The sequence below is a fragment of the Delphinus delphis genome, chromosome 11 (assembly GCF_949987515.2).
Source record: "Delphinus delphis chromosome 11, mDelDel1.2, whole genome shotgun sequence".
NCBI lineage: Eukaryota > Metazoa > Chordata > Mammalia > Artiodactyla > Delphinidae > Delphinus > Delphinus delphis.
This window is the reverse complement of record NC_082693.1, coordinates 86670362-86691187: the sequence shown is the minus strand read 5'-3', so window position 1 is coordinate 86691187 and position 20826 is coordinate 86670362. Positions and strand designations below refer to the sequence as shown.

Genomic DNA, 20826 nt, shown 5'->3' with positions numbered 1-20826 from the left:
CACCCAGCACAGCCTCAGCACCAAGCTTTCCAAGAGCTGATGGGGGCGGATGGACTCACCCTCTGTCCTCACGCTCCCTTCCCCCGAGGCACAAGAAGCAACGGCTGAGTAAAATAAGGAAGGAGCCAACAGACCCTGGTCCAGGGGATTCCCTGGGCAGAGGCTGTGATGGGCTGTTGAGGAACAGCACGGATGTGCTAAGAATGGTGGTGTTCTCTGGCCTTCCGTGTCCTCTGCTGCTAAGAAGAGCAACCCGACCACATCAGGATAATACCTGGAGCGGTACTCTCACCATCTTTATCCACAGGGGCATGAACATGTATTCACAGAAGTGAATCACCTTCCATCCCCTTCTCAAACATCTACTACGATTGAGAGGTTCACCTGCCAGTAAATAGGTGGGCTGACGCCCGTGACCCTCCACAGAAAAGTAGGCGGGATTTCCAGCTTCCTCCAGGCTGACATAATGACATACACTGAGAGAGGCAGCAAGCTTTTGTCCTCATTTGTTGATGCCACCTAGGGAACAGCACCTGGCATCGAGGGTCACGGGTGGGGCCTTTTGCCTGACACTGTGTGCTGCCCAATGCCCCAGCACCCATTTTCTCCAGCAAGGTTGACCCATGTCCTTGAAAATCAGCTAGCCCCTCCATCTAGGCCGACCCATTCAACAGGGACAAGAGAGGGGATGGGATCCCAGGGAGAAGGACAGGGTGGGAATGCCACCTAATTATGTACCAAGATACTCTTTCTTTCTTTCTTTCTTTTTAAACAAATAAAAAGACACACGCCCTGGTAGAGCATCTTACACTGGATTATGAGCTTCCGGTGCTCATCTCGAGTGTCTTCCATGGTGTAGAGGGTTTGCTTGGTGATGCTGTTGAGGTCCACGTTCCTCCAGTCTTCCAGCATTTGGAATGTGATGTCTGCACTGTGGATCACTGTTCGAGATGCCTGGAATCCAATACAATCAACTCATTAGCTCATGGGTTGTTAGGTTAAAACCCCTTCCTTTATTTCCTTTTGGTTCTTTTTAATGAATCTGTTTATGGTACTTTGCAAAGTACTCTGAAATTGAAGAAAACTCAGATGATGAGTCTATAACTCAGGAGATCCGTATACCATTTTCTCTGTGGCTCTCTCTTCACATCTCTCTTTATAAGAAACTACCCCATGGTGGCCTAGGCCAGACCAAACCTGCTGTTCCCAGCCCCTTTGGTCTTGACCCCGTGGAACAATGGGATGAAGCCCAGAGATCTGTCAGCCTCCTGATGTGAGCTTGTGGGCGAGAGCTCTGTGTTTAATAACCCGTGTCTCTAGCGTGTGAGAAGCAACAGGCTCAGATCTAGGAAGGGTCCTGCTACCCTTGGGCCTATGATAGATTCAACCCCAGAAATTTTACAAGGTGTATTTTTCATCTAAGTGCATTCTGAAGCAGTTTATGGTCTAGCTTTCTGCTTTTGCTTTTTATGTAACTATAATAATTAAAACAAATATGAACAATTGAGATGGAAGAAAAGGAAACTATACCTTACGACTCAGTGGTCTTTTAAGGTGGTCTGTGTGAATGTGAGAGTGTGTGAGTGTGTGTGTGTCTGTGAGTGTGTGAGTGTGTGTGCGTTTAATCTGTGGCTTCCTCAGCAACCCTCATAGTAGAACTTAAATTTGTAAGCTGGAACAATACTCGGAACAACAATACTTGGAACTACCAAGTTGTAACAATACTGATAAAAGCAAAGGAAAACACTTCCAGAATCATTTCCTTTACTTGCATGTTTTCAAAAATGTCTTTAATAAAACAAAACAAGATTTCAAAGACACATGGACATTATAAGTCGCCTAATGCTTATGAATTTCCAATCAAATGTAAATACTGACAACCCTTTTACATGTAGACTGTCCGAGCACAGGTAAAATAAAATCTTACTTAAATCATTGTAGAAGTCTTTGCACAACACAGAGGCCTAGAATATATGAATATATGAAAAGTGAGTTGGGTTGGTTTCTAATGATAATTGAATGTGAAGGTCTAGGATTCTGGATTCAAATATACTTAGTGCAAATCCTGACCTTGCTACAGACCAGCTGATTGATTGGGGGCAGGCAAGCAGATTAACCTCAGTTTCCTGATCTATAAAATGAAGATGTACTAGTACCTATCTCTTCAGGAGGGCCACTGTTGAAGACTCCTTGGGATAATGCTTGCAAGGTGCACAGTTCAGGGAGTAAGAGCTCAATAAATGAGGCTCCTCTCATGCAGGTCGACTCTCTTTGTTGTGATCGCCCTGACACCCCAGGACCTTTGCACAGGGTGCTGCTGCTGCTGAAATGTTCTTCTCTCACCCTGCCCCGGCCACCCTGCCATCATGCGTGCTCAAAATTAAATGCAGTACCCATGGAGAGGGCTCCTCTAACCACATTATCTCAATAGGATCTAAAATGCCCCGTTATTCTCTATTTCCATTCTCTTTCCTTCATAACGCTTATCACTTTTCACTATTTTTTGTTGGGCAAGTACCACTAAGTGTAAATGTCTGGCACACAGTAGGCACTCAAAAGATTTTGTGGGATGAATGGCTGAGATATGAATGCCAAGTTGCTTGCTCAGTGTATATCCAAAAGGGCCTGAATAGTTGGCTCTTGGGTTTAAGTATCTGGGGGTGAGTTTTTGGCTGGATGTTGTTTAGTCTGACTTGCCTTGTGTGTGTTTAGGAAAGCTTGCTGGGATATTAGCTAAGATGCTCCATGGTGTTTCATTCCCAGCACTAACCCTAGTCCTTTCGCTGATCCAGAAATGTGTCTGATAGCTGTCCAGTGAAGATGGAAAGGTAGCAATTGCTGATTAAAGTACGAACTGTCTATGTGAGAAGTGGCGAGTGTGTGTGTGCGCATGCCCGTGAGCATGCAGGTGGTTGTAGGCGTGGGTGTGGATGCTTTTACCTACATGGTACATTAAAGGGTCAAAGGCCTTTCTAAACTTCCTAAATGTCTACTTTTAACTATGTCCTAAAACCGTATCTAGTTCCCTGATATGACCCAAAACCGGCTCTTCCAAGCTGGGAAGAAGAACCAGACGGCATGCACCCTCAGAAACAATGCAGTCTTTCCTTTTTTTTTTTTATAAAGAATATCTCAAATCAATTTATTTTATATACACATTAAAATCTTTTATATTTAATAAATGTGTAAGATACAAAGACAAAAATGACAATTCCCAAGACCCAATACCCATGATGAATATGAGTTTCCCTGACCCAGAATTTACCATCATTAAGGTCTGGAAATATTTGCTTCCATCTAATCACTGTTTTTGTTATTGTAAAATTATTATTGTTTTTGTTTTAAAAAGATACACATATTTATGCAATTGAAATTTAATATAAAAAATTAAACAAGAAATTTTTGATCTTTATGTGTAGATACTATATGTTTAGTGATATTAATAGAACCCTCAGGCTTGTGTTGAGTCCCTCCTAAAACCTTTTGATGGACAGAGGTAGGATTTGAAAACTAACCCTGGCAGTGTTTCTTTATTTTGTTACTATTCATTTTATTTCCTGAATCCCATTAACCTGTGAGGCTCTGCCCTACCCCAGAACAGTGCCCAGGTGTGGCCTCTGAAACAGTACAAATGTGGAAGGTTTCCCTCTGTGCCATTTATGCCAGGGGCAGGGCTGGAACAGTGAGGTGTGGGGGGGGGGGGTGGGCAGTGGGTGGGTGGCGGTAGTTTTACACTTTCTGGTTCCTGGCCTGGAGCCTTCCTTCAGGCCACTCTAACTAGAGACCCCTCCCCCTCCCACTTTGACCTTGAGTAACCAACACCAACCCAAAACCAACAATGTAAGGGAGAGGTTACAAACCCGAACACATAAACAAAGCAGGCAGGTGAAGTGCATGAGTGAGGTGGGCCAAGTGTAAGAGAAAGCGGAGGTGATGAGAGGACGCTGCCTGCTAGAGAAAAGCTCGGCCCATCCAGCTGGTTATTGCCCCGGGGAAATTAGCTCTGGGGTTGCCAGCTCTTACAATTTTTCTACAGAATATGTGGGTGTTTAGTTGTCATCTCCTAGTTTCAACTGTTAGTGACTAAGTAAAAAAAATTTTTTGAACATATGCCAATCAAACAAAAATAACCCCACACATCTGCGGGCCAGATTTGACCTGCAGCCACCAGTTTGTCCCCTGGGCTTTAAGGTCATTAACAGTTTAATGAATGTTAATGGCCTGCCTTAACAGACTTAGATTCCCTTCCTTGAGGTTCAAAATTAACAGAAATGCAAAACTTTATGCCATCAGTTAGAACTACAGAGCTACAGCGGGATCTTTCACTTTTTACTGTACGTATATACTTTCACTAATTAAAAAAATTTTTTTAATAGTAAGCAAATGTCATTTTTGTGCTAAAAAGAACAGAAACCTGGGGAAAAAACAAAATTGGGGTGATTTTGCACCCCCCAGGCTACACGTGGCAATGGCTGGAGACATTCTTGACTGTCGCAACCAAAGTGGTACTTGGGGGTGGGTGGTCTTACTGGCATCTAGTGGGTAGAGGCCAGGGATACCACTAAGCATCTACAATACACAAAGCAACTCCCCACAACAAAGAATTACCCAGCCCAAAAAGGCAACAGTGGCTGAGAAACCCCAATGTACTTAAGCAAAACACAAAACTTGTGGACCTAGAATATATGAAAGGTTAATGGGGAAATGATGTCAGAAATTATTCTGTATGTTACTTGAAACTATTTAGTGATTGGCTAGCGTTTCAATTCCTTATCTGTAGAAATTTAAGATAATGGTGAGAGTGTACTATTAAACAACCACACCCTGACAGATCCTCTCCAGAGTTATTGTGGATTTGCCGTTCATTTTCAATGACTTAGCAGTAGTTAGAACACATAACACAGGACAGCTACCTGGCAAAGGTGATTTAGTGATGTTTGCCGTCTCAGAATTTGGGAAAATCTTCTCGACACTGCAAGAAGAAAAGAGTGAGTATGACACATTTTATGCTTTATGGTCCGACCTTGGATTTTCCGCAGGCCGATTTCAAAAAGTAGCTTCCTTGTTTGCCTAACTTTGTCACTGTCCAATCCTGTTTTCTGCACCCACTGGCAAAACCCTGCATTTGCTTCTTTGTTCTCCCATATGGACAACTATTTCCTAAGATGACGATATTTGGGGTACATATTTCAAAGTTGCCCACACTCCACACTGGCAGGTGTGAGAAACTGTGGCGTCAATCAACCGTGAGTAAAAGCAATTATTTACTTGTCTTTCATTTCGCTAATTGCAAGCTCAATCACTTCTCCCCATAAATAATTGCAGGAATCAAGTGGAAGCTTTGAAGAAGGCCCTTTAAAAAGTAGTATGTCTACTAGGAAACCTTGATTGAGCAGGGTTGCTTCTAGGATAGAACCTTGGGCGGCACCTTGAATGTGGCTTTGCATTCATCATCTGTCGTTTTCATCCAACAGTCTCCACGACCTATTTGTATGGATGATCCTGGGTCCTATGCTGACATAATAGGCTGATGCTTTGAAGTGGGGTGATCTTATATCTGTAGGTTTCGAAGCAGACAAGTCATGTGCCAGCCCAAGGTCTTCATCCTTACAGAGTCCTTTGGAGAGGTGTGTGTCTCCACTCCTTGCACCTTCTTGAAGTGCACCCCCAAGGCTCCCTGGGGAGAGAGGGCGCCTCCAGGCTCCCATAGGTGGCAGGTCCGACAAACCTCCTGGCTTCGGACTTTCAAGAGATTTGCTTTGCCAGCGTAATTAAAATGGGCACGGGGCATTCTTCTCATTAATTTCTGAACTGGTCAAGAAACAATCAGAAATTTCCCTGGGATTATTCTAATTTGTACTCAGAACCAGCTTGGTTGGAAAAATAGGGCATGGGGTGGAGGAAGGGGGGGGGCAGGTGGAGTCGGGGGACAGATGAACTTCTAATTTTCCAGGCCGATCAATCGTTAATCCTTCTCCTTAATTACTTTTTCTTTAACTTTGTGATGTGGAATTTAGTGCTCATGAAAAGAAAAGAGCTGAGAGCCGTGAAATAAAGCAGGCTTTATCAATAGGTGATGGGCACGGCAGGCGGCCTCAAAGCACGTCTGAAAGGGCCCCCTTTGCCTGTGGAGAGAGGGTAATTGGATCTCCTTCATTTTCCTTGCTGGTACTTATTTCGGGCAAGCATGGCCAGCTGTATTCAAATGGGGTTTTAAGAAACACATATCTTAAAACTTTATTTGGCTTAACATCATCTCACCTTGGCTTAATAGCACGTGAGACTTCCCACAAGTAAAGACACATCGACACAGAGAAAGAGGACCAGTTTTCTCAGGCCACATGAATGCTGGGGAATGAGTGGTGATGCTCAGCAGAGAAAAGATTCACAGTCCGAATCCCCCATGAGAAATATTAATTTTGCTTTCTCATTAGGCAGAGAATTAAATAGATGAAGCCCTGAAGCTCTTGTCTGTCTTCTATTACCCCCACTTTGTGGACAGGAGCTTCGGGGAAATCTCCATTTTAGGGTCAGATAGGCGTGAGTTTGACTCCTGGCCCCTAATTACCATCTGCATGTCTGTGTGGCTTTGGCGAAGTTTCTTTGCCTCTCGGCGCTTCACCTGTAGAAGAGGGATACTGTTTCCTACATTGCAGGGATGGGTGAGGATTAAATGGGATAAGGAGTGTGGTGGTGACAGCAGAAACTCTGGCATCAAACAGACCTAGGGGCTAATCCTGCCTCTGCTGCTTACTTCCTCTCTAAATCTGTTTCATTTTCTGTAAAGGAGAGGTGTGCCACCCATAATAAACATTTTGTGAGGATTAACGAAGTTAACGCATGGAAAGTGCTGAGCATGATAGTTGGTGCTTTGTAGGCATCAGTAAATTCTTAGCTATTATTATTATTTTATTAACAACCTATGTAAAATATCTGGCACTAAAATGTTACCCTCCCTTCCCCTCTGCTCCCAAACTTCATACTCACATTCAAACTTGATGTTTCGTAAATTTTCTGGGAGGTCATGGAGAGCCACTTTTAGCCACTCATCCAGCTGTTTGGCAAACTTTCGGATCACCTGAGTTAAGCTAGAAAGAGAAATGACACATGCTAAGTGCCTTGTGTGTTGCCCAGTCCTCCCCACAGGCCCCTACAGAGTCTTATTTCCTCTGATGGTGTTTTGACTGCAACCATTAGGCGCCACTGAAAGCAGCAACCTCAGGGACAGGGTCAGCAGTCCATGCCCTGTGGAGAGCTGGTGGGTCTGAGAAGGGCGTGGACAGAATGTGCTCTGGTGCCCACGCTGGTCGACGAGGGAGACACAGCATACACAGGTGTGGGGAAAAGCCCACTGCAATGCTTGGCATCATCCAGAACCCTGTCTGCGAGTAAGACACCATCCTTCGTGTTTTTGAAGAGGCTTGTGGGAGGGGTAATGACAGTGGACAGTGGACCTGAGAGCACCGTTTGCAACTGGCCTCTCCTCCTCATGCTGCTCAGTCTTGTTGGAGCTCCCCAGGCGGGCAGGAACCCCATCTGCAGCATACCACCACGCCTGCCCACACAGCCGGGACTCGGGCTTACTAAAATGTTTGCCTCTTGGTAGGAACTGGGAAGCAAGAGTACATTTTTAAACTGACAAACAACCCTGACACAGACCTGGAAGCCATGTCAGATTTGGAAAGTCAAGGACTGTTTGGGGGCAGGAGGTGGGGGGGGGGGCGGCTAGAGGGGTGAAGGGTTGAGGGAGCAGTCGGTTGCAATATGAGATGGGAATCTGGAGTCGAGGAGACATTAAGCACCATTTTCAGGCTCTCACCATCAAAATCATCTGCTCATCACCATAGGTCCGGTGTCCTCCATGAGGTCCTCCTTAGTCATGCCTGCCACAAGGACCTCTCCCCACCCTCACCATCCACACCATCCTTGCCTTCCACCAACACTGCCTACCCTGCTCTCATTCAGTCCCTGTCGGATTCTCCCCCTAGTTAAGCAGTCCTAACTGTGTTCCTCTGCTCACTCACTCTTTCCTTTTCCATGACTTACTACAACCTTCTCCGTGTTCCTCACACTTCCAAATCCCCACCTCCCCCCCTCCACCAGCAGGTGGCATCACCTCCTACTTCTCAGGGAAAACACCCCAAAGAAGTCAGCCTACCTGACAGAATCAAGGAGCCAGCCCCATCTCTTCCCCTCCTGCCTTCTCAGGGACCTTCTACTGCTGACTGCTCCTTCTACTGCATATTCACCTTTTCCTCTCTCTTGATCATTCCTCTTGTCATTTTAACATGTTCAAAAATGTCTCACCTTAAAAACAAAAGACCGTCTTCTTTCCTCACCCTATCTCCTCAAGCTACTACCCTCTTTCTTCCACTTCACAGACATACTTCTTCAGATTTGTTTAGACTCTCCGTCTCCTCTTCTTCACCTCCCATTCACTCCTCACCTCACTCCTGTACCTCCGCCTACAAAGCTCCCACCCAAGCAGCAACCTCCATCCATGACACAAACCCATAGACTCATTCTGGTCCTCACATTGCTTGACATCTGGCAGCATTCGGCTCCGTTAGCCCTTCCTCCTTTTGGAAACGTTTACTTCACTTGGCATTTGTGACCCCTCCATCTTCTGGCTACTTCTCCCCAGTCACAAAGCTCAGCCCCCTCTACCTGGCCATTACATCGTCCAGTTCTTCCAAGTCTAGTCCTGGGCCCTCTCTTATCACACTGTATTCCTTCCTTGGATAGTTTCTCCATGCCCATAGCTTCAGTCACCATCTCTAGAACTCTGGACCAACTGCATGCAGGACACGTCCATTTCAAAGCCCCAAAAGGTCCATCGAACTAAACATGTCCAAACAGAATTCATCATTTCCCCATCAGACCTGGTTCTTTTCTGTGGTCTCTATTTCAGTGTGCACTCTACTTTGTTGAGTTTTATTTTTAACATTTTTATTAAGAAAAACTTCAAACCTTCAAATACCCATGACCCAGCATCAATAATTAGCAACATTTTGCCAGTTTAATTTATCACATGCTTCTTTTTCTTTTCTAGAGTGTTTTAAGTGAATTCAAGATGTTATGCATTTCTAACTGACAAGTTTTAAATATGTATTTATATATGTACATACATGCACAAACACTTAAAACCACCATGCCATTGTTATACCCAACAGAATGAATAGTAGTTCCTTCATATTATCTAACGCTCGGTCTGTACTCAAATTTCTCTATTCCTCTCAAAGACATCTTCTAGTTTGTCTGAATCAGGATCCACACAAGTTCCACACATTGCATAAAAGATATAATTGCCTTGTTCTATTTCTTAAGCCTTTAAAAAAAATTCTATTTCATGCCATTGGTTTATTGGCAACATCATGTTATTTGTTCCATGGAAGGCCCCACATTCTGATTTGGTTGATTTCTTCCTTGTAGTGACACTTAACTGTTCATTTATCCTGTGTGCTTACTATAAACCGGGCACAAAAGGAGGAAAAAAAGAAACAAAAGCTGAAGGAACTAACAGAAAACAACTAGCAAGATAGAAGATTTTAATCCAACCATGTAAATTAATTACATTAAATATAAAGGTCTAGACATAGCAACTAAAAATTAGAAACTGTCATATTGGATAAAAAAACAAGACCTCATTATATGTTGAGAACATGAAATCTACTTTAAGTATGAAGACATAGAGTAATGGAGTGGAAAAAAGATATACCATGCAAACACTAATAAAAAAAAAAAGCTGGAGGGGCATCCCTGGTGGCGCAGTGGTTGAGAGTCCGCCTGCCAATGCAGGGGACGCGGGTTCGTGCCCCGGTCCGGGAGGATCCCACATGCCGCACAGCGGCTGGGCCCGTGAGCCATGGCCACTGAGCCTGCACGTCCGGAGCCTATGCTCCGTGGTGGGAGGAGCCACAACAGTGAGAGGTCTGTGTACCGCCAAAAAAAAAAAAAAAAAAAAAAAAAAAGCTGGAGTAGCTATCTTACTATTCAAAGTAAACTTCTGAACAAGAAATATTACCAGTGATAAAGAAAGGTTTTACATTATGAAAAGCAGGCAATTCATCAAGAAGTCACAACAATCCTAATGTGTATGTACTTAATAGAGCTTCAAAATACACGAAGCAAAAACTGATAGAAGTAAAAAAAGAAATAGACAAATCCACAATTATTGTTAGAGACATCTATATTCCTCTCTTGGTAAACAATAGAACAAATGGACAGAAAATCAACAAGGGCATAGAAAACATAAAAAATGCTAACAATAAACTTGACCTAATTGACATTTATAGAACATTCCACCATATGAGAGCAGAATATACAGTCTTTTCAAGTACACATGGAATATTCACCAACATATTCTGGGCCACCAGACAAGTCTCAAAAAAATGTGAAAGAACTGATACAATACAACATATGTAACCTGACTATAAGAAAATTAAACTAGAAATAACAGAAAGATATGTCAAAAATCCTGAAATATTTGGAAATTAAACAACTCACTTCTAAATAACACATGAGTCAAAAAGAAAGTCGCAAGGGAAAATATTTTAATTGAATTAAAATGAAAACATAACATGAAAATTTGTGGGATGCAGCTAAGCAGTGATTAGAGGAAAATTTATAGCATTAAATGCTTTATTAGGAAAGTAGAAAGATTTATAATCAATGACCTAGGCTTCCACTTAAAGAAAATTAAAAAAGAAGAGTATACTAAACTCAAAGCAAGAACAAAAGATAAAAGCATATATCGATAATATTGAAAACAGAAAAACAGTAAGAAACCAAAGAAATCAGAGAAACTAAATGATAGCTTTTGGAGAAGATTAATAACATTGATAAACCTCTTGGGACACTGACCAAGAAAAAGAAAACATGATATAAACTACCCACATCAGGAATGAATAAAGGGACATCACTACAGATCCTACAGATATTCAAAGGATAATAAGGAAATACTATGAACACGTTTAAGCTCATGGATTTAAAATTTTAGATAAAATTCTATACAAACTCTTACAGAAAAAGGAAGAGAGGGACTCATTTTATGAGGCCAGGATTACCCTGATACCTAAACCAGAAGACACTAAAAGAAAATAAAACTAAAGATCAATAACTCTCATGAATGTAAATCCTCAACAAAATATTAGCCATTCAGATGTAGCAATTATACATATGTATGAAACTACCATGATCAAGTGAGTTTACCCTGGGGATGAAAGCCTGTTTCAATATTTGAAAGTCAAACAATGGAACCCACCTTATTAACAAACTAAAGAAGAAAAACCATATGATGATCTTGGTACAAAAAAGCTTTTAACAAAATTCAAAATCTTTTCATGATAAAAATTCTCAACAAACTAGAAATGGAAAGGAATTTCTCCAACCTGATAAACTGCATCCATAAAAAATACCTATGGCTAGCATCATTTTTATAACGAATGCTGAATGCTTTTCCTTAAGATCAGGGAAAATGCCAAAATGCCACCCCTAGTTAAATGGGGACATCATTTGAGAGGTGCAATAAGACAGGGGGAGAAAAGAGTATACATATTGCAAATCAAGACATAAAGGTGTCTTTATTCCTAGAGTACATGATTATACTCATAGAAAATCCCAAAGAATCTACAAAAAAGCTATTAGTCAGTGAGTTTAATAGGATCTCATACAAGATCAACAAACAAAAATCATTTTTCTTCAACTATCGATGAACAACTGGAAACTGAACATAAAAAATAGTAGCATTTACAATAGCACCAAAACCCACAAAATAATTAGATATAAACCTAGCAAGATATGTACAAAATCTATTTGCTAAAAACTCCAAAACTATGAAACACCAATGAAGAATATTAAAGAGGACCTAAATAGATGGAGAGATATACCACATTCATGGATTGGAAGACACAATATAGTTAGGATGTTAATTCTTTCAAAATTTATCTATAGATTCAATATAATCCTAAACAAAATTTCACAGAACTTTTTGCAGATTCTATGAACTTAATATGCAGAAGCAAAGGAACAGTTTTGAAAAAGAAGAACAAAGTTGGAGCACCCATTCTAACTGACTTTAAGACTTACTACAAAGCCACAGTCATCAGAACAGTGTGATATTGGTGAAAGGAGGACATATAAAGGAAAGGAACAGAATTGAGAGTCCAGAAATACACACACACACACACACACACGGCCAAGTAAGTTCCCACAAAACTTCAATGTAATTCAATAAACAAAAGTTAAGTCTTTTTAACAGTTGGTGCTAGAATATTTGGACTTTCATCTGCAAAAAGCAGAAATGAACCTTTATCCCTACACCTTACACCATATGGAAAACTCAAAATGAACCAATGTAAAGTCTAAAAAATTATAAAATGTAAAAATCGTAAAACCTAAAACATCTTGAACATAATCTAGGAAAAAACGGTGACCTTTCTTGGCAAATGATTATCAGATATAACACCAAAAGCAAAATCCACATCATAAAATATTGATAAATTGGACTTCACCAAAAGTTGAAAATTCTGCTCCTCAAGTGATAATTGTGTATAACGTGAAAAGCCAAGCAAAAATTGAAAGAAAATAGTTTCAAAACACAACTCTGGAAAAGAACTTGTACCCAGAATATATAAAGAATTCTGCAACATCCATTTATGATAAAAACTCTCTGGAAGGTGGGCATAGAGGGTACATACCTCAACATAATAAAGGTCATATATGACAAACCCATAGCTAATATCATACTCAATGGTGAAAAGCTGAAAGCATTTCCTCTAAGATCAGGAACAAGACAAGGATGCCCGTTCTTGTCACTTCTATTCAACACAGTTTTGGAAGTCCTAGCCACAGCAATCATACAAGGAAAAGAAATAAAAGGAATCCAAATTGAAAAGGAAGATTAACTGTCATTTTGCAGATGACATGATACTATACATAGAAAATCCTAAAGAAAACACCAGAAAACTCCTAGAGGTCATCAATGAATTTGGTAAAGTTGCAGGATACAAAATTAATGCACGGAAGTCTCTTGCATTCCTATACACTAACAACAAAATAGCATGAAGAGAAATAAAGAAAACAATCCCATTTACCATCACAACAAAAAGAATAAAATACCTAGGAATAAACCTACCTAAGGAGGCAAAAAACCTGTACTCTGAAAACTATAAGATGCTGATGAAAGAAATTGAAGATGACACAAAGAGATGGAAAGATTTACTGTGTTCTTGGACTGGAAGAATTAATAATGTTAACATGGCCATACTACCCAAGGTAATCTACAGATTCAATGCAATTCCTATCAAAATACCCGTGACATTTTTCACAGAACTAGAACAAATAATCCTAAAGTTTATATGGAACTGAAAAAGATCCAGAATTGTCAAAGTAAACCTGAGAAAAAAGAAAAAAGCTAGAGATGTAACCCTTCCAGATTTCAGACTATATTACAAAGCTACAGTAATCGAAACAGTATGGTACTGGCACAAAAACAGACACATAGTTCAACAGAACAGGATAGAAAGCCAGAAATAAACCTATGCACTTATGATCAATTAATCTACAACAAAGGAGGCAAGAATATACATTGGAGAAAAGATGGTCTCTTCAGTAAGTGGTGCTGGGAAAACTGGATAGCTACATGTAATGAAATTAGAACATTCTCTAACACCATATACAAAAATAAATTCAAAATGGATTAAAGACCTAAACGTAAGACAGATACTATAAAACTACTACAAAAACATAGGCAGAACATTCTGTGACATAAATGGCAAAACATTTTTTTTGATCTGTCTCCTAGAGTAATGGAAACAAAAGCAAAAATAAATAAATGGGACCCAATTAAACTTAAAAGCTTTTGCACAGCAAAGGAAACCATAAAGAAAATGAAAAGACAACCTATGGAATGGGAGAAAATATTTGCAAACGATGCAACCAACAGGGCTTGATTTCCAAAACATACAAACAGCTCATATAGCTCAACAACAACAAAAAAACAAACAACCCAATCAAAAAATGGGCAGAAGACCTAAACAGACATTTCTCCAAAGAAGACATACAGATGGCCAAATAGGCACATGAAAAGATGCTCAACATCGCTAATTATTAGAGAAATTCAAATCAAAACTACAGTGAGGTACCACCTCACACCAGTCAGAATGGCCATCATTAAAAAGCCTACAGATAACAAATGCTGGATAAGATGTGGAGAAAAGGGAACCCTCCTACACTGTTGATGAGAACGTAAATTGGTGCAGCCACTACGGAAAACAGTATGGAGGTTCCTCAGAAAACTAAAAATAGAATTACCGTATGATCCAGCAATCCCACTCCTGGGCATATATTCAGACAAAACTATAATTCGCAAAGATATATGCACCCCTATGTTCACAGCAGCACTATTTACAATAGCCAAGACATGGAAACAACCTACATGTCCACTGACAGATGAATGGATAAAGAAGATGTGGTACATATACACAATGGAATACTACTCAGCCATAAAAAAGATTGAAATAATACCATTTGCAGCAATATGGATGCAACTAGAGATTATCATACTAAGTGAATTAAGCCAGACAAAGACAAATGCCATATGATATCATGTATATGTGGAATCTGAAATATGGTACAAATGAACCTACCTACAAAACAGAAACAGATTCACAGACATAGAAGTTGCCAAGGGAGAGGAGGAGTAGGAGAGGGATGGACTGGAGTTTGGACTTAGTAGATGCAAACTATTACATATAGAATGGATAAACAACAAGGTCCTACTGTATAGCACAGGGAACTATACTCGATATCCTGGGATAAACCATAATGGAAAAGAATATAAAAAAAGAATGTATATATGTGTATAACTGAGTCACTTTGCTGTACAGCAGAAATTAACACAACATTGTAAATCAACTATACTTCAATTTAAAAAAAGAACAAATTACTGTTACACACAACAACATGGATTATGCTAAGTGTAGTGAGTCATACTCAAAAGGCTACTTAACATGTGATTCCATTTATATAAGATTCTGGAAAAGGTGAAAGTATAAGCACAGAAAATAAATGAGTGATTGCCAGGGGCTGCCAGTGGGGAGAGGCACTGACAAAATAGGCGAAGTTTTTGAAGTGATGAAACTATTTTATATTTTGTTGTATACACTAAAAATGATGAATGTTAATGAATATAAGGTATACTTCAATAAACTTGAATTTAAAAAATAAAATTAAATTAAAAGCTATAAAATATAAATAATAATATAAAATAAACTGATAGAACTAAGAACAAAAGTATCTGTTGTATCAATAAATGTATATGGGCTGGACTTACCTTATAAGAGAAAAATCAGATTGGATAATAAAACAAATTCTAATGGTTTTGTATACAAATGAGTTATAAAGGTTAAAAATAAAAGAGTGGGGGAAAAAATAAATAAATAAATAAATAAAAGAGTGGGCAAATGTATTCCCTCAGATGAAAACAAAAAGAAAATAGAGGTCATGATTTCAATATCAGACAAATTGAATTCTGGGCCAAAAAAAATTAAATGAGACTTTATAATGCTAAGAGTACAATTTACAATGAAGATGTTGTAATTCATAAGGAAGGCATTACAACTCACACTGAAGACGAAGCAATTAGAAATATCAAAGCACTAACATTCAAAAACAAAATAATAAGAAATACAAGGTGAAATAGGTTGGCACACATTAGAAATCAGTCTTTAACTTACTAACCTTTCTCAGTCCATAACAGTCTAAGTGGACAAACACTAAGACAACACAAGAACTAAATAACAATAAATTTGGTCCAAATACATATATGTCAAAAAGTCTGTATGAAGATACAGAATGCTTCTTCAAATGTAACAAAACTGACCATATATTAGACAACAAAATCTAAGCATAGTCTCAAAAGAAGAAATAGTTCAGAAAACAGTCTAATCACAAAGCAGTAAAGTTAAAATGAATAACATAACCAGGAAATAATAGCTCCAAACAACTGGATATTTTTAAATGCTCTATTTAAATTCTTAGGACAAGAAGGAACTCCAAATCAATGTTGCAAAATATCTAGAAAATAACAGTATTAAAATATTACATATCAAAACCTATGAGATAGGACTTCCCTGGTGGCGCAGTGGTTGAGAGTCTGCCTGCTGATGCAGGGGACACGGGTTCGTGCCCCTGTCTGGGAAGGTCCCACATGCCGCGGAGCGGCTGGGCCTGTGAGCCATGGCCGCTGAGCCTGTGCGTCCAGAGCCTGTGCTCCGCAACGGGAGAGGCCATAACAGTGAGAGTCACGCATAACGCAAAACAAACAAAAACAAACAAACAAACAAAAAAACCCAAAAAACCTATGAGATAAAGCTAAAGTAGTGCTCAAAGGAAAAAGCCGAGCCTGAAATACTTATGTTACTAACCAAAACGAAAAGAAAGTACATAGGGACTTCCCTGGGGATGCTGTGGTTAAGAATCCACCTGCCAGACTTCCTTGGTGGTGCAGTGGTTAGGAATCCGCCTGCCAATGCAGGGGACATGGGTTCAAGCCCTGTTCTAGGAAGATCCCACAGCTGTGGAGCAATTAAGCCAGTGAGCCACAACTACTGAGCCCACGTGCTGCAACTACTGAGCCTGTGTGCTGCAACTACTGAAGCCCATGCGCCTAGAGCCTGTGCTCCTCAAGAGAAGCCACCATGATGAGAAGCCTGTGCACCACAATGAAGAGTAGCCCCCGCTCGCCGCAACTAGAGAAAGCCTGTGCACAGCAACGAAGACCCAATATAGCCAAAAAAAAGGCAAAAGAATTCAGAAAGAAAATACATCAAACATCTATTTTTTGGTCAATTTTTTTGGTCACTGATATAACCCAACTTCCTAGATCTGAGTCAGACACATAGGAGACACTCAATAAATATGTGTTGAATAAATGAGTAACAGAGTAAACTTAAAAAAGGAAAAGGAGTTAAAAAAATAAAGGCAGGGCTTCCCTGGTGGCACAGTGGTTGAGAATCCGCCTGCCAATGCAGGGGACACGGGTTTGATCCCTGGTCCAGGAAGACTCCACATGCCGCGGAGCAACTAAGCCCATGCACCACAACTACTGAGCCTGCACTCTAGAGCCCGTGAGCCACAACTACTGAGCCTGCATGCCGCAACTACTGAGGCCCCGTGCCTGAAGCCCATGCTTCACAACAAGAGAAGCCACCACAATGAGAAGCCTGCGCACTGCAACGAATAGTAGCCCACGCTCACTGCAACTAGAGAAAGGCTGCACGCAGCAACAAAGACCCCACGCAGCCAAAATAAATAAATAAATTTATTAAAATATAAATTAATTAAATAAAGGTAGAAATTAATATGTTAGAGAAAAAGAAATAATAATAATACCAATAAATACATCCAAGAGCTTTTTCCTTGAAAAAAATTAAACAAATTAGGTAACCTATTCACAAAGAAATGGCAGAAAACACAACTATGCAAACAAAAATGCAGTAAAACAGAAATAATCACAGACACAAAGGGAACTCAATGAATCTACAAACCCACTTTGTTCAACCCTAAGCAAGTAAATTTAAAGATCTGGAAGAAATTGATAATTTTCTAGGAAAATATAATTTACCAAAACTTACCTCAGAGAAGATAGAAAACCTAAACTGACCAATTACTATAGGAAAAAAAGAAGAAAAATTTCAAAGATTTACTCCCTCAAAACACTCGGCCCAGATGCCTTCAAAGAGAAATTAATCCTGTGTAATCTTCAAGAGCAAATAATTTCAATGCTATTTAAACTGTTTCAGACCTTAGGGAAAAAAGTAGGGGCAGAGGGAACCTTCCAGATTCCTTTTATGAAGCAAAAATAATGTTGATACCAACAACTGACAAAGATTCAACAAAAAAGAAAAGTGCAAACCAATCTCACTTCTGACTCCTGATGCAGAAATCCTAAATAAAATAGAAAATAAAATCCTGCAACACATTAAAGAAAATAATAGACTATGAGTAAGTGGGTGTATTCTAGGAATTCAAGAATGGTTCAATATTAGGATATGGGTAATATGATCACTTCTATAGATGATGGAAAGCATTGGATAATATGCAACAACCATTCTTCATCAAAAGTTTAATGAGAGGGCAGGGGAGGGGAGGGTAAAAAAAAAAAAGTTTAATGAAATAAGAAAATACAGATATTCCTTAGCATGATAGAATATCTCATTCTTAATCCAAAGCCAGCATCATGTTTAACTGAGAAACAATAGATGCATTCTCATTAAAGTCAAGAGCTTTTAACATGTTCTTGAGGAATAAGCCAACATAATTAGATAAGATAAATAAATTAGAAAAACATTTTTAGATAATATAATTCTAAACCTGGAAAATTTAAGAGAAGCCCCCAAAAGGAATACAACATTAAGATAGTTAAATTTAAAACAGTCAGGTCCAAAGAGAACACACAGAAACCAATAGCTTTCATATATATAAACAACCACCAGTCAAGAGATATGGAGGAAAAGACTACATTTACAATAGCAACAAAAAAAAGTAAGAATGAATTTAATTTTAAAAATATATATGATTTATATGAAAAAATATTTACAACATTCCTGAAGGCCACAAAATTTAAGACCAGAATAAATGGCAAGGCAAACAGTGTTCTTTTCTAGAAATTCTCAATACCATAAAGATATAATTCTCCCTAAATTAATCTATAAGTGTAATGTAATCCCAATGAACATACATATATTTATATATAAATTTTTATATGTATATAAATACTTAAATAGACAAACTGACGCTAAAGTAGTTAATATGGAAAAATAAGAGACAATAATAGGAAAATTCTACAAACAGAAGTAAGTATGAGGAGCTAGCCTATTAAATATTAAAATATGTTTAAAAGCACAAAACTTAAAGACAGCGTGACCCTGGAACATGAATATATACAAATATCTATGGTATAGCCTAGCAAGTCTAGAAATAGCACCAATACATATGACATTTACTACATTAAATAGGAGGCACCTCAAATCTGTGACGAAAAAATGGAATAGTTAACATATGTATGAGGATAGGGAGAGCTGTTGGGGAAAAAATGAAGCCATACTTTACATCTTACACAAGGATGAATTCCAAATTGTATAAAAGTTCAAAAGTACAGAATCAAAGCATAAAGTTTGTAGCATAAACCAAGGGAAAATTATTTTGTAACCGGAGTGGGAAAGACTTCTAAAACAATGAAACAAAATCCAGAAGCCATAAAAACAAGGACTGATAAATTCAACTACACAAATATATTTTCTGTACGGCAAAAACAAAGGAACAAAATGAGAAAAGATTTGCAACTCTTATTACAGATAAATGGTTAATATTTCTAAAAAATAAAGAGCTCTTAAAAATCAATGAGATAGCCTCATATACCAGAGGGCAGACAGCAGAAGCAAGAAGAACTACAATCCTGCAGCCTGTGGAACAAAAACCACATTCACAGAAAGACAAGATGAAAAGGCAAGGGCTATGTACCAGATGAAGGAAAAAGATAAAACCCCAGAAAAACAACTAAATGAAGTGTAAATAGGCAACCTTCCAGAAAAAGAATTCAGAATAATGAGAGTGAAGATGATCCAGGACCTCGGAAAAACAATGGAGGCAAAGATCGAGAAGATACAAGAAATGTTTAACAAAGACCTAGAAGAATTAAAGAACAAATAAACAGAGATGAACAATCCAATAAGTGAAATGAAAACTACACTAGAAGGAATCAATAGCAGAATAACTGAGGCAGAAGAATGGATAAGTGACTTGGAAGACAGAATGGTGGAATTCACTGCTGCAGAACAGAATAAAGAAAAAAAAAGAAAAGAAATGAAGACAGCCTAAGAGACCTCTGGGACAACATTAAACGCAACAACATTTGCATTATAGGGGTCCCAGAAGGAGAAGAGAGAGAGAAAGAACCCAATAAAATATTTGAAGAGATTATAGTCGAAAACTTCCTTAATATGGGAAAGGAAATAGCCACCCAAGTCCAGGAAGCCCAGAGAGTCCCATACAGGATAAACCCAAGGAGAAACATGCCAAGACACATAGTAATCAAATTGACAAAAATTAAAGACAAAGAAAAATTCTTGAAAGCAGCAAGGGAAAAATGACAAATAACATACAAGGGGACTCCCATAAGGTTAACAGCTGATTTCTCAGCAGAAACTCTACAAGCCAGAAGGGAGTGGCATGATATACTTAAAGTGATGAAAGAGAAGAAACTACAACCAAGATTACTCTACCCGGCAGGCATCTCATTCAGATTCGATGGAGAAATCAAAAGCTTTACAGACAAGCAAAAGCTAAGAGAATTCAGCACCAGCAAACCAGCTCTACAACAAATGCTAAAGGAACTTCTCTAAGTGGGAAACACAAGAGAAGAAAAGGACCTACAAAAACAAAACCAGAACAATTAAGAAAATGGTCAGAGGAACATACATATCGATAATTACCTTAAATGTGAATGGATTAAATGCTCCAACCAAGAGACACAGGCTTGCTGAATGGATACAAAAACAAGACTCATATATATGCTGTCTACAAGAGACCCACTTCAGACCTAGGGACACATACAGACTGAAAGTGAGGGGATGGAAAAAGATATTCCGTGCAAACGGAAATCAAAAGAAAGCTGGAGTAGCAATACTCATATCAGATAAAATAGACTTTAAAATAAAGAATGTTACAAGAGACAAGGAAGGACACTACATAATGATCAAGGGATCAATCAAGAAGAAGATATAACAATTATAAATATATATACACCCAACATAGGAGCACCTC

General features: G+C 39.1%; 1 protein-coding gene across 2 annotated transcripts in view; it reads right to left on the bottom strand.

Moving 5' to 3' along the window:
• The window catches only part of RFX4 (regulatory factor X4), a 166796-nt gene that overhangs the window by 39595 nt on the left and 106375 nt on the right, over positions 1 to 20826 (bottom strand). For both annotated transcript variants that reach the window (XM_060025537.1, XM_060025538.1), the window contains 3 exons: positions 6988 to 7088; positions 4914 to 4972; positions 810 to 954 (listed from right to left, as the gene is read on the bottom strand). In XM_060025537.1, the coding sequence (XP_059881520.1) occupies positions 810 to 954; positions 4914 to 4972; positions 6988 to 7088 (305 nt within the window). The remainder of the gene's footprint in view (positions 1 to 809; positions 955 to 4913; positions 4973 to 6987; positions 7089 to 20826) is intronic.